Below are 15,122 nucleotides of genomic sequence, written 5' to 3'. Positions count from 1 at the left end.
ATAGAATGTCTGTCATTTTGCTTGAGTGACCTCTGGTATTATGTAACATGTGTAAGCACTCCTATGAACATAGAGCCATCTTACTGAATGAGATCAGGGAAGTGGGCAGCAGCACCCCCTGATGGTTAAATGTATGATTCTAGGTACTGAACTGTTAGAGCAATCTCCTGCCTGCTAGATGGCTATAGTAATGTGAGAAAATGTATTAAGGATGTCAGAGATCAAAGAGGAAGCATGAAGCCAAGGCTATCCTTAAGGGATGCTGGGCCCAGAGCAAATCATGTCTTCTTCCCATGCCCTTCCCACCACCATCATGCCCATTTTTATCCAGGTGAGATTAGGTTAAAGTAAGCATTCAATACAAATGCGACAGATTATCATATGATCCTTTTGTATGCTTGTGGGGGTGGGGGAAGTATGTTATATATGGAAATGGTAGGAATGGAATATAGAGGTCTTCTTTTTAGAATTGATAGTTGCCAGCTCTTTCCTTCCCACCTTTGCTCTCCCTGACTTGCTGCCTTCAAAGAACAAGGCTGAGAAAACACCAGTTTTCTATTTCCAACAGGGCAGCTCTGCCCATACACAGACAGTTCTGACAACACCAAGTCCATCAAAGATGAACTTTAAAATAGTAACATATTTTAGTTGTGCCTGAGAAAAGCACAGACACCCGTCCCACATGGTGATTATAAATGGAGACAAATAAGACATAATGAGAGTTAAGAGGGATGGGCATATTTGGGTGAGGGCTGGGGAAGTTAATGAATGGGATCCAATCCCCTAAGACAGATAAATGAGGCAATGAGTAGCAGATAGAGAGCCAGTCTCCAAGTTAAGGAGACTTGGCTTCAAGTCCTAGCTCTGACACATCCTGGCTGCAGAACCCTGGACAAGACACTTAAATCTATCAGGGCTCTATATGTGACATTCCATGTCTCTAAGTTGCAGAAATGATGTCAATCTACGTTGCTAGGGAGTGTTTCCTCACCCAGGAATTCTACATGCCAATGAAATCACAGGACTAGAGACATCTGAGAGGAATACAAGCATCTTTCCCATATAAATTCAGACAAACAAGACATGGTGAACGCTGAGACATGGGAGTATTTGGGTTGGGGGAGTTAACTTATAGTGTAGAATTCTATCACTTAAGACAGATAAATGTGACTCTCAAAGACAGTGAACCATAAGTGTCACTACTTAATGATAGGTTTATCTTGAGGAAAACCACATGAACTTGGCCTTGTGCCTCCAAGGTGTATCTTATTTTGAAAACTGGTTATTACCTTGGCACTCTCCATTTTAATGAAAGTGTCACTAAATTCCTTTCCGCACCTGTATGTTACAGCAAGTGCTCTGTTGCTAATTAAAGTAGAGACAGATGGTGGCAGGTACAGTTTAATTTTACAACACTGACTCCTTCAAGGCAATTAGACTCATGGAAGAGAAACCTTTTTTTTTCCTTTCCCTACTTGTTTAAACCAAGAAAGATCTGACCTAGGAAGGCCACCGCTCTTAAAAGGGCAGGAGCACCTATTACTTGCCTAATCTTGTCAATTGTCTGCCCAAGAGGCACCTTGGGCTGATTAGGTTAATGAATTCATTAATAGTTCTTAATAGGCCCTTCAATGAATTTCTCATTTCCCTCACTGGAAACTTCTTAATAGACTTAGACAGAATAACACCACGAGGAGCCAGAATAGCCTTTGGACTGGATTCCCTGAAACTAGGCCGACAGCCAAGGTTTAAAGTCTCCTTTCTCCTCTGGGGAGGATACTTTGAATAGCTTCAGCTCGACAAATAAAGTAAAAATCTCTGTTCACAGAGGTGCCTGAGCAATGGGGATGAAGAGGAACACATTCTGGTGAATTTAGGGTTAATTAAAAACTGTTTTTTGTTTCAGCTCTTGTTGGAACTCTTTATAGAACCACTGAGTTTACTTTTTTATCCAAAAAGAATAACCTCCATTTATATTAGTTCTTTAAGGTATTGCAAAGTGTATGTGTGGGTATGTATAATGGGTGTATACATATATATGTGTGTCTATACACACACACACACACATATGTGGATGTACATATTCATTTGATTCTCATAAAAACTCTGTGAAGTAAATGCTATTATTACCCGTAGGGCAGCTAGGTGGCAATAGATAGAGTGCCAGGCCTGGAGTCAGGAAGACTCATCTTCCCAAGTTCAAATCTGACCTCAGACATTTATTAACTTTGTGACCCTGGGGTAAGTCACTTAACCTTGTTTGCTTCAGTTTCCTCATCTATAAGATGAGCTAGACAAGGAAATGGCAAACCACTCCAGTATCCTTGCCAAGAAAACCCCAAATGGGGTCATGAAGAGTTAGACACAACTAAAAAAAGAAAAATAACTGAGATGATTATTGCCCCTATTTTATAGATTAGGAAACTGAGGCTGAGAAGGGTTAAATAACTTGCCCAGCATCACATAGTTAGTAAGTGTTGGCAGACTTCAAACTCATGTCTTCTTAACTCCAAACTTAGCACTCTTTCCAATATAGCACCTAGCTGCTTAAGGATGACCTAGAGATTGCAACAGGATTTCTAGTTGAAGTGCTCCAGGGTCATTATTATGAACAAGATATATCACAATCCTAGATGATAAATGCAGAAGATAAAGTTATTAGATTGAATAGGGAAAGAACTTAGAGCATGTCTTCAAAGTTGGATCAAGGAATAAAACCCAGATTATTTACTTCTCCTTAAAATCAGGTGGCAATTAAAGGTGGGGAGAGGAATAGGATGTAAGGAGGGGATTTTGGTTGATTAAGATTTTACTGCACATTGGAGGAGAAAAAGGGACTTTATTAAACACTTCTCTGAATGTGGCACCTTTCTGGCCACTAAGTGAGTCAGAATGCAATGGCAGCCACCATAGCCTTTATAATCTATAGGGGAGAGAAAGGGGACAGGGTGGGAGGAAGAGGGAGAAGAAGAGAGAGAGGGAGAGATCAGACAATCGAAGTGTGTGTGTGTGTGTGTGTGTGTGTGTGTGTGTGTGTGTGTGTGTGTGTATGTATACACACATATACATATATGTTATAAATATTGAAATGAATTTTAAAGCTGTGTCATTATCACAAGTATACTCAAGTTCAGTGCCATAGAATTATAGATTTATTTAGAGCTGGAAGGTAACTACCTTGGAAGTCATCTATTCTGACTGTCTCTCATTTCAGATGAGGAAACTGAGGCCCCAGTGGTTACTTATCTTGCCCAAGATTACGACAGTGACTACAGAGATTTGAACCTAGGTCTTCTAATTCCAAACCTACCACCCCTTCTGCTATACCATGCTGCCTCCTAAAATAATTACTAATATTGTTAAATAATCATAATAAGACAACAGGAGCTTTTCATGAAAGAATTGTGACCTTAATAAATGCCTCTTGGTTATTACACACACACACACACACACACACACACACACACACACACATACACACCCCTCCTTTATGCCTGATGTCCTGATCCTTTTCTCTATTACTACTGCCCAAATATTTACTCTTTCTGTGTGGAATAGTGGACCATAGTATAATGGAATGAACACTTAACTGAGATTCAGAAGATCTCAGCTCTGATCTCAGCTTTGCCACTAAATAGGAGGTTACTTTTCCACTCTGGGACAGTTTCCTCAGCTACAAAATATTATACTCCCTCTAGGATAATGTCTGAGACCCTTTCCAGCTCTAAAAGGTCTATGAATTGACAATCATCAGATGACAGCACCCCACACTCAACCCCAAATCAAGTCATAGAGGTAAGTCCTGCCTTAACTCAGCACCCCTCCCCCTTTTAAAGGATCAATTTTAGGAAGGACTTTCTGCACTCATCTATGCAGTTCATGTGAGTTCACACATACATACATACATTGTGTGTGTATGTGTTTCCTTCATATAGTCAAAGTGCATTTGGCAAAGGCAGCGGTATGTTAGGAGGGCTCCAGGGAGGCCACTCTGGAGGCCAGGAAATGGACTGGAATGGGGGAGACAGGATGTCCAGATGTGCTTTGATGATTTCACTTACCCTGGGCTTCTATTCCCATCTGTCCTGATGGAGTAGCAGCTGGATGCCTCAGAAGCTGTTTCCCCTTTAGGACTTCCTGAATATGCAACATCTTTTCCAGCTGCTGAGAATTAGGAGCTGCTCATACCTGGTGTAATAAGCAATTTGTTTAATTTGGTAGAAAAGGGAATGGTTCAACCATTGCCTTCCTTTCTCCCTCTCCCCCTGAGAAAATGCATAACCAATAAGTAGTCCTGAAGGGAGTGAAAGAAAGAGATAGAGACAGAGAAGAGAGAGGGAGACACACACACACACACACACACACACACACACACACACACACACACACACATTAATTCCAGGTCATGGCAAGGAGCACTCTGGTGCTATGGCTAAGGAGAGGAGGTAGACAGGTCTGGCTGAGAGGAGAAAAGCTTCTTTATGGGTTGCCCTTCTCAGGAAGAGATGCATCAGGTATAAGGGAGAGATAGTCATCTGGAATAAAACCCTGGAGAAGAGTTGGAAAAGAATTTTGGATCCACTCATATTTCTGCTTCAAATCTTTCCATAGTCTGCTCCTTTGAAAATCAAATTGATGGGGTATTGCAGAATCACTGTTGCGGTCACACCATGATAGGGGCTTACGCACTACAGCATACTTTCCAGCATGGACAGAGTGTAGTAGAAAAGGCATTGAATTTCAAATCAGGAGAGATCTGGGTTCAAATCCTGCTACTGACACTTACCATATAGGTAACCATGAGGTAATTGAAATTCTCTGAGCTTGTGTTCTAATCTGTAAAATGGGCATAATGATACCTGTGGTGCTTGCCTCATGTCGTTATTAACAAGATTCATTGAGATTATATATAAACATGTATATATATATCATATATATATATATATCATATATATTCACATCATATATAGTGAAAAATGTGTGTGTTTCCAGGATAGCTGTTGAGAAACCAAGTTGGTGGGGAGGGATCCAAGAGTTTCTTGGACCTCTTACTTTGCCTCTTGGAGTGGACCTGCCTGTCACTAAAGTTTACTGTACCCCATTCCTGGAATGCTTAGATCCCATACCCATACCTCTTAGTTTCTTTGTACTCCTTCAAGACAGTTAAATCCCACCTTCTAAAATGGGCCTCTCCCAGTCCCACTATATGAGACTATATGGACTATCTATCTATATATGTATATGTATACATCATATATGTATACATATATATCCTAGTTACTTACATGTTTTCTCCTCCATTAGAATATAAATTTCTTTTGGGCAGGGACTAGTTTATGCCTTTGTATATCTCTAAGTACAGTGCCTGGCTTATTGAGTGATTGACTGACTATAAGTAAACCCAACCTACATGTTTTCTCACCTATTAGAATTTAAGCTCCCTGTGAATTGGGATTGGCTTATACCTTTCTATATATCTCCAAATATAGTGCTTGGTTTATTGACTGATTGACTGTGACTGTAAATCAACCCAGCCTACTTCCCTGTCACTTAGGTAGACAAACATCCTTGTTCTAGGACTTTACTGCATTCTAGAGTTGTTGTTCTATTGCCTTCTGTTGAGTACAATACCCAAATGTTGTTTTATCATCTTTTTGTATGTCATTATGTAAGAAATCAATAGATCTGGGTTCTAGTACTGACGTTGCCACAAATCACTTGTGTTACTATGGTTCAGTCACTTCTTTCTGAGTTTTAGTTCTTCATTTGTAAAGTAAAATAGAGATACTTATGATTAATGTCTTCATGGCCCTTTATCAAACATGGTCACATTTATAAGATGCTAGGCTGTTTTTGACTCAAGTGTAAAGTGTAATTCTTTAACCAAACAGTAATTTGGGTGAAACTTTAGGACACCAAAGGGTCCTCAGTTCCATCAAGATCACTCTGGTCTTGCTAACTGAAACTTTAGGAATTTAAATACTATCCCTGGTGCTAGCTTCCAGGGGCATTATGGGAGTTGAAAGTAATTTACTCACCCTAACCCAAATATCAGATGCGCCTTTAGCAGTTGCCCTGGTGCAGGGAAAGCAAGGACATTTAAAATTATCTGTCTGATCTGATGGACTCCTGCTGTGTTGGCTGGGTATAGCTGCCGATTGTTTATACCTGCTTAATATTTAGGTTGAGGTGAGTAAATTATGTTCAACTCCCATTATGCCTCAGGTGTCTAGTACTAGGGCTAAACTATGGAGATTCATTTAGCAAGACTAGAGAGTTCGTTCTGCATTCTTGCAGCAGCACTGGAATCAATATTCTTCCTGAATAACAATTTCAGACCTGTCCTATTAGGACTGTTGCTATGTTTGAGAAAGAACCACAACCTCATTCCCAAGCCCTGGTTGGTTTTCTAATGTGTGTCTTGTCTTGAATTACTTCTTAATTTCTGTGTTGCAGGTTGGTTTCTCTGCCAGTTTCACTAACTACTTCTTTTCTTTTTTCTCTTTTTCTCTCCTCCCCTCTACCCCTCCTTTTCCCGGCTCATCTTTCTGGCTTATGCAGCTGACAAGGTCAATGACGACTTCTACTCTAAACGACGACACCTGGCTGAACTGGCAGCCAAGGGGAGCCTACCGCTTCATCCTGTGCGGGTGGAGGAGGATCCACCGAGGGCTTTCAGTCCTGAGCATGGCCCTGCCAAGCAGAATGGACAGAAGTCCCGGGTCAACAAACTCCACACACATCCCTTGGCTTACAACTCTACCACCAACTTCAAGAGCTGGGACCCCAATGAACCGTCCCTCCGGCGTCAGGCCTATGGCAACAAGGGAAAGCTTGGTACAGCAGAGCCGACCTCCAGCGAGCCCCTGGCAACGAGGAGCCAGCACTTCATGCCCCCACAGCCATATTTCATCACCAACAGCAAAACGGAGGTGACTGTCTGAGATTGGCATTAGAGGGAGTGTCCTGGAGAGTACACTCAACTGAGAGAGGCAAAAAAGCAACACTTAAAGAACCACTCCCCTCCCACCTTCCCCCATGCACCCTCACACACAACACTTACAATCAAAACTGACAACCCACTAACCAATGACTTGGAAACTCACTTCTCCTGGGTTACAACTGGCATGCGGTCAATAAGCAGCTGAGGAAAACCAAGACAGGGGCATTTAGCAATATATCAAAAGAGAAATTGAGAAACTCCATGTGGATTTCACAACCTAGACAGTGGTAAACTCATAAGTCCAACCCGTGTGGCATTTTATTTTCCTCTTTTTTTTAACTTGAAATTGGAATTCTTGATGAGAAGTAGCACAATCCAGACTTTCCATCTATAACCATTTGCTACAAGCTATCTGATCCTGCTTGTGAGAGCAAAAGAGAGAGCACAGAGAGATAGAGAGAGAGAGAGAGAGAGAGAGAGAGAGAGAGAGAGAGAGAGAGAGAGAGCGCGAGCAAGCACAGGAGCACTGTCACATGAGGCAGACGAAAAAGTAGATGAACATGAATTGTTTTGGCCAGGAATTTTATATCAAGGATCTGAGTTGTTGGTCAATCCTAATAACTGATGATCAGGACACACGGACCTGTGACAAGCCCAGGGCAAAGGAACTCAGCCCCAGCCCTCACGCTTACTATACTTTCATATCATCACTGTTGGAAGCAAAAAATAAACAGACCCTGAACCCACCAATTGCTAATGAAAAGGAAAAGAAAAAGAGACTATTTCCTGTGATATCCATAAAAACTGTTGCAACTCAAGGAAAAGGGTGAACTGTTGGGCAGGGCGGGGGGGGGGTCAGTGGTTTAGAGAGTACTCAACCCTTTTTTTTTTAAATCTCTCTATAAAACTACAAAGAAAAACATCTACCTTTTCCTTTCACAATCTCCAAAGTAAGAAAGACGTTTGACACTTAAAAACAAACAAATAGCAAACCTCTCAATGAAAGGACAGGTTTGCAGGAGGGGGCAAAGGGGAGTAGCTGCCACTCCACCGTGGGTTTGTGCCCCCCACCTTTGAAAAGGCTGTCTTCTCCCAAGAACAGAATCGAGTCTCACTTAACTGTCTGTTTCTGACTTCCCTTCACCTTAAGCGTGCTGCTGAACTCCAACTGCTTTGGACTGAAAATGACTTAAGCGTGGGTGGTGCCTTCAATGTGTCACTGGTGTTCAATGACAGTCTTGTTTTCCAAGTGCAACTTGTGTTCCTTTAGGCTTATTTCCTTCTGTTTTACTTAAGTAGTAGAAGTTGTTTTCATACCTCCTTTTGTTAACAAGTCCTGTTCCATCCTTTCCCTTTCCCTGTCACTGCCCCCCCCCCCCCCCCGCAATCCACCAAGTGGCTGCAATGCTAGGGGTGTGTAGGTAAGAAGACAGCCTCTCCATTGTTCCCCACCCAACAACCCTCAAGCCCTATTTGCTTTTACTCATTCTCTTCTCAGCTATTCTGGGCCACACTTTGCTCAGTGGGAATTCCCAAACTTGTTCGTCAGAATTGACTTTCAAGCCTAACACCTCCGTAGACCAATGATATGTTAGAAGACACATGGATCTCTTGCATTGTTCTACTTGGCCCTGTTTTGAGAGAGAGAGAGTGAGCAAAAGAGAAAAGGAAAAATTGAGAAGAGGTGGTTTCCCACCCAAATCACTTAACTTTAAAAATTATTTTCCCAATTAAAAAGCATTTTTCTCTTCTTCCCAACCATCTCCATTAAAAAGGAAAAAGAAAATAAAAACTTTTGTAGGAAATGTGCATAGTCAAGCAAAATAAATTCTACATTGACCTTGTAAAAAAATGGATGTCTTCTTCTGCACCTTGAGTCCATCACCTCTCTGTCAGGAGGTGTGTAGCATGCTTTATTATAGGTCCTCGAGCCTCGGTCACTGCATTCATCAGAGGTCTTTAAGTCTTTCAAATTTACCAAATGACTAACTTTAAATCAGCCACTCTATCCCAGGTTTCCCACCCCCATCTTAGCAGGTAATGAAGCAGCCACGAAGGGATTCAGTGCTGCTAGGGTATCTTGCCTGGTTTCCACCAAATGTTCAGACCCAAAAAGAACAGCACAATAGTGTCTTGATGTCCTGTGGATACAAAGGGAAGCCTGCTGAACCTCTTCCTGGTACCAGCTCATGTCTTCAGTTTCTCTTTAGATTTTCTTACTCCCAATTCCAAAATTTCTCCTCTTTCCCTCATTCTCTTCTTTCATTTCTCCCTCATAGTGTAGTGAAAAGAACACTGTATGGGGTGTCGGGAGACCAAGGTTCTAGTCCTGAGCCTATCCCATATTACTTGTGTGGCCTTGGGCAAATCTCTTCATCTACCCAGGCCTATTTCCTCATCTGCAAAAATGAGAGAATTAGACTAGATGATCTCTAAGGTCAGTTCTAACATTCTATGATTACAGTCCTTTTATTTGACCTTAGTCTCTCCCTCAAATTCCTCCATCTCTTCTCCATTCAGCTTATTCCTTCTATTGTTTAACACAATCTATTCTTTCCTCAAATAGCTCCTTCTGACCCCAAACCCTCCCTTTCTCTCAATTCAACCCTGCCTCTTTCTCCACCAGCTTCTGTCTCCTAATTCACCTTCCTCTGTCCAAAAATTTCTCTTCCTTGAATTCCCTTTCCTGATTTTTAGCCTAAAGGGCTATCTGTTCATGGTTGCCTCAAACAGCCCACATTGTCCTACTCCCTGCCTGTCAGTTTCCTTCTGAGGAGTTATGAGAACGTAAGTATAGACCTGAGCCCTCTGAATATGCAGTCTTACTTTTGTCAAGAGATCTGAACCTTAGGAGCAGGAGAACAACTTTCAATGAAGTGTGGGCAGCACTGGTACCAAATGAATTACTGGAGATATGGGATGGAGAGTCAGCGGACTGGCCTCTTTGCCTAAGGCCAGCTCTGACTATGCTTTCCCTTCTTGGAACTAGGCTAATAACTAGAGCTTCTCCAAAGAAGGGCTCTTGGCTGAGATGCCTCTGTAAACCTGCTGCTATATTGGAGGGCAAGTTGGATGTTTGGGGTCTAAGGCAGATAGGTAGAATGGCTAAGATCCTATTGGGGGTAGGGAGGTGGACAATGCTAGGAGAGAAAATCAAAGGTTGATGTGATGGGCCAGTTTCCCCTGCCTACCCCACTTGCCTTTCATTTAGTCCTGACTGCCATCCCAAACAGGCTGTCTGACTCCTTGTCCTGCTGGGACTGAAGGTCTATTAAAATCGTCAACTTTGGGCTACACCTGGCAACTGCATCCAAGTATCTCCCCCATCCAGGTTTTTGTGTACTTGAGCATATTTTATGTGCAAATATTTTAGTAACTGTATGTTCTGTAAGTAACCCTGTGTTAATACTTGTTAACAACTGCAGAGTTTATGATACCAATAACACTTCCTACGATAAAGACAAAATGTTTGTTTGTTTTCTAAGAATGTTTCTTTGTAAACATATGTATTCACTATATTAATAAGAATTTCTTACCTGGCAATAAAACTGGATTATACGTGATGCTTCTGTCCCACCTGTGTCTTCCCCTACTTCACATTCTTCATTTAACTTCAGGAAAAGCAACACAAACAGGAGAGAGAGAAACATCATCTGCCAGGAACAATCAAATCCCTGTTAGCCAGAATACTTTGCAAATGAGAGGGTTGTGGTTACCTGAATTTTCTACTTAACTGAAAATTAAGCAAAAGTCTTTCTTTTCTTTTCTTTTCTTTTCTTTTCTTTTCTTTTCTTTTCTTTTCTTTTCTTTTCTTTTCTTTTCTTTTCTTTTCTTTTCTTTTCTTTTCTTTTCTTTTCTTTTCTTTTCTTTTCTTTTCCTTTCCTTTGTTTTTCTTTTTTCTTTTCTTTTCTTTTCTTTTCTTTTCTTTCTTTATTTTTTAGCAAAAGTCTTTAAACATATTTTTGGTATGTTTCAATTTTACATCATCATCATTTTCCATTTTATCACTGCCCCCAACCCTACCCCCAGCCCTGGACAATCATCCCTTATTACAAAAGAATAAAAAAAAAAAAAGAGAGGAAAGAAAAAGTTTGAAGCAAAACTAGCCAGCACATCAATTGTATCTGACATTACATGTAGTGTTCTACATCCATGTTTGTTACCTCTGCAATTAAGGGAGGGAAGTGATTTCTCTTATTTTTTCTTTGGGGTCACACTTGGACATTATAATATCTCAGTATTCAGTTTTGGATTTTTATGTTTGTTTCCCATTTATTTTGTAGTCATTGTATATATTTTTTCTTGGTTCATTGAATAAGCTCATATAAATTTCCCCATAATTCTCTTTATTCTTTATGGTCACAATTTCTTGCAGAATAGTAATAGCCTATTATATCCATGTACCCACAATTTATTTAGTCATTCCATAATCAATGGGCATCTACTTTGTTTCTAGTTCTTAGTTAGTACATCAAAGAGAAGGAAACATTTTGTTTGAACTCTTATTTTTATAAAAATAATTTTATTGATATCTTTGGTTTTTATACCGATTATTTCCACACGTTATCATTGAAGGGAAAATAGCTAAGCAAAAGCAACCAACGCAGTAACCGTATTTGACAGTGTATGTAACCCAATGTCTGTATAGTCCCTCATATCTTTGATAAGTAATTTAATGATAACAATAATAATAATAGCATTTTAAGGTTTACAAAGCATATTACATACATAAAATTTTTCTCGTTGATTCTCACAACTCAATGAGATGAGTGCTGTTATTATTCTAATTTTAAAAAATGAGGAAACTGAGACTGACAGAGATTAAGACATTTGCCCAGGGTCACACAGCTAATAAGTTATCTGAGATAGGATTTGAATTCAGGTCTTTCTGACTCTTCACTCAGCACTATGTGAACTGCACCACCTATCTGCCTGAGTCTTCATTCTTGTCTTCTTAGAGATCTGTTTGTTTTCATGCCTTAGGAAATATATACAAAGTCCAGAGAAAATAAATGAATCTTTTGAAGATCAATGATTACTACACAGGACTGTAGGTAAGTTGTGTAAAATTATACTGAATGTGATCGGAATTCAGCACATCCTATGAAAGTTGTTCATTGGGCTCAGGGCCTAATATCATCTAGTTTCAGTGATGTTTGCCAATAAACATTTGCCAATATATTCTTTAAAAAATGGTCCACTGGAAAATTTTTGCATCTAACTGAGAGATAGTGGTCATAGGCTTATAAGATTCCCAAATACAAATGGAGGCCAGAGATGGAGGGAAGCCTGAGGCCTTGTAGAAATCAAATTTCTGCTCTCTAAGAAAACCCTATTAAGATGTACAAATCTAAGCAAGGAGGGGAAAGTGGTAAACTATTATCCTCTCTCTGGTTCTCAGACACTTCACCAATCAACATGAACTTTTTCATCACAAAAGCGTTGTGCCCTTCTTGAGTCAAATTATAGATATAAGGATCTCAGTGTTTAAGCAGCATTTAGGGTACATGATCATATGAATATGGCATTATTCAGAGATACGTGTCTCAGGGGACCTCTTGGACCATAGAATCATAGACTTAGAACAGGGAGGGGCCATTCTCGAGAGACCATCTAATTCAGCCCCTTCATTTTTCATGAGCAAACTAAGTTTCAAGCAGATTGTATGACTTGTGCAGGGCCATACAAGTATTGAGAGGGAGAGCTAGAGTTCAAACCCAATAACTTCTAACTCCAAATCCTGTTTTTTTTTTTTTTATTGAACCATTTCATTGAACCACAGAGTTCAGTAGATAGCCAACAGAGATGTTAGGGCTAGTAGCGATGCTTCAACAAAAGTGTTGGGGCTATTAAAGGAATTGAATGTTTGGATCGCAGAACAGAGGCTGGTGTAGGATGCAGCCTAAGGAAAATAGATTTCCTTGACAAAGCAAGGACTGAGCCAAGTCAATGGTTCAAAACCAGTAGACTCTTGAGTAACCCAACCCAACTGTTTTACTATGCTTATGGCTTCGAAAACCATGCCATCTGCACATATTCATCCAGAGGAACATTGCATCTTTCTCCACCCCACCCCAACACTTCTTTTCTCTTGTTGCCTGAATAATAGGGCAGGGTGGTATGATAATAAGAACCATAAAACTAGGAGTCTGGAAGCATGGTTTCTAATCTTTATTCTGATACTCACTAGCTAGCTATATGATGTTGGATAAATTTCTTCTGAGGGTCTCATTTTGCTCACCTCTAAAATGCAGAGTTTGAACATGATGCTTTTTTCCCCACTCTACAATTCTCTGATTCTAGGTCAGCAGGTTGCCACCATTGACTCCTTACAGGTGGAATGAGTTATTTTTGACAACCGGCTATTATCTGCCAGATAGTTGGTCAGAAAAGCCAGATTTTAGGAGGGAGCTATGGAGATAGGGACTGCAACTGTGATTTCATTGATATAGAGAACTCCTGGATAAGAAAATTCCAATTCTACCAATGCAGGTTGGCACCTTCCCATGACTTATAGTTTTAGAGAATTAACTGGTTGCACTGAGAGGTTAAAGGCCTTGTCCAAGGTCATACAGCCAGTATGAGCCAGAGGTGGGACTTCAAATCAGATTTTCCTGACTTTGAAGTGAGCTTTCTCTATACACTATGCTACATTTCCTCTATGACAGATCTTGAGTCAGTCTACACATGAACATTCATTTTTATAATATGAATTAGGAAATAAAGTAAATGTCTTTTATTTTGGTAACTTTATTGTATATCCCAGAAGTGGTGGTACCACTGATGCCATGACATTACATGCAACAACACAGTCTGAGCAATGACAGCCATTCCCTTCACTCACTGGACTCACACTTAGCTCCACTGTAGTCCTATGTCTACATAGGACTTTCAGTCAACACAGATGATTTCTGAAGTTCAGATACCATTTGGGATTTCTCACATACAGGTTAAATAGTTTGCAGCTTTCAAAAGTGACATATGGATTATGCACTCATCTAAACAATATACTATTTTGTATAGGGAACTGCTCTTTTCTGGGGTAAAATTTATCGATACAGGATTATTTGCATAGAGAGAGAGACCTACTACTCCTATTCCTCCTTCTCCTCCTACTATACTACTACTACTACTTATATGGATATTAGTAATCTACAATTACTGCTACTACTGCTACTAATGATATTGCTACTGCTACTACTGATACTGTATCATAGGGGATCCAATCTATCAAGAAAGGCTAGGAGCTGGCACCTGGACTAAGTCTCAAAGGAAACTAAGGATTCTAGGAGGCAAAGATGAGGAAGCAGTGCATCCTAGAAAAGGGGGGAAAGCCCGTACAAAGCCATGGAAGTAGGAGCTGGATTACCCCAGAACCACATACAGCAAATGGACTGAGTAGTTAGTGGGTCTCCCCCTACTTGAGGTCCTTAAGCAAAGGTTACATGATCCCTTGTCAGACATGTTATAGAGAAGATTCTTCCTTGGGTATGGATTGAACAAGGTGGCCTCCTAACTGTACTTCTGACTCTGGGATTCTGTGGTAGTGTGTGTGTGTGTGTGTGTGTGTGTGTGTGAGAGAGAGAGAGAGAGAGAGAGAGAGAGAGAGAGAGAGAGAGGATGGAGGCAGCAATGGTGGTGGTGGTGGTATGGAATTGCAGGAATGACACACCAAGAGTACTACTCTTATTGATATGTTGTCTTATGATCCCTTTTTGATTTTTTTCAAAGCTTGGATTTGTCAGCCCTAAGTGTAGTTGGCAGAATCCATAGCTTTCCTTCACTTCCAACATCTGGCATTTTTGCCCTTTGCCCACATCTAACAGTCTGGTTCTAATGAATCAACATTTTCTGTATGTCCATTAAATATGGACTCCCTCCAACCCTGGAGTGAGGTCAATCTAATTTCTTTGTCCAAGGGCACAGATGGTTAGACACTGCCAAGTCTGCATATGACTTTCTTAACCTTAAATCTGTTCACTTAACCCTGGCAGGAGAAATACACTTAATCACTGGGATGTTCCCAGAGAAGCAGCCATGGGACCACTCAGAAAGGCAGCAACTGAATCAGGACTAGACTGAATGCTGGCTCACTAGACTCTAGTGTCTAGATTTCAGGATCTGGACCTTAGCTAATGGTTTCATATCAAGTCCCTGTACCTCAAACATGTCCTTCTGA

The 15,122-nt window shown here is 40.6% G+C and overlaps 1 protein-coding gene across 1 annotated transcript in view; it reads left to right on the top strand.

Moving 5' to 3' along the window:
- SHISA9 (shisa family member 9) overlaps positions 1-10,499 on the top strand; it is a 432,091-nt gene extending 421,592 nt beyond the window's left edge. Inside the window, 1 exon segment of the mRNA XM_020978395.2 lies at positions 6,562-10,499. Coding sequence (XP_020834054.1) covers positions 6,562-6,944 — 383 coding nt within the window. The 3' untranslated portion in view covers positions 6,945-10,499.
- The last annotated feature ends 4,623 nt before the right edge of the window (positions 10,500-15,122 follow it).

Source organism: Phascolarctos cinereus, unplaced genomic scaffold (genome assembly GCF_003287225.1).
Source record: "Phascolarctos cinereus isolate Bilbo 61053 unplaced genomic scaffold, phaCin_HiC Scaffold_4;HRSCAF=312, whole genome shotgun sequence".
Taxonomy (NCBI): domain Eukaryota; kingdom Metazoa; phylum Chordata; class Mammalia; order Diprotodontia; family Phascolarctidae; genus Phascolarctos; species Phascolarctos cinereus.
Note: the sequence above shows the minus strand (reverse complement) of the source record. Positions and strands in the feature narration are given on the sequence as shown.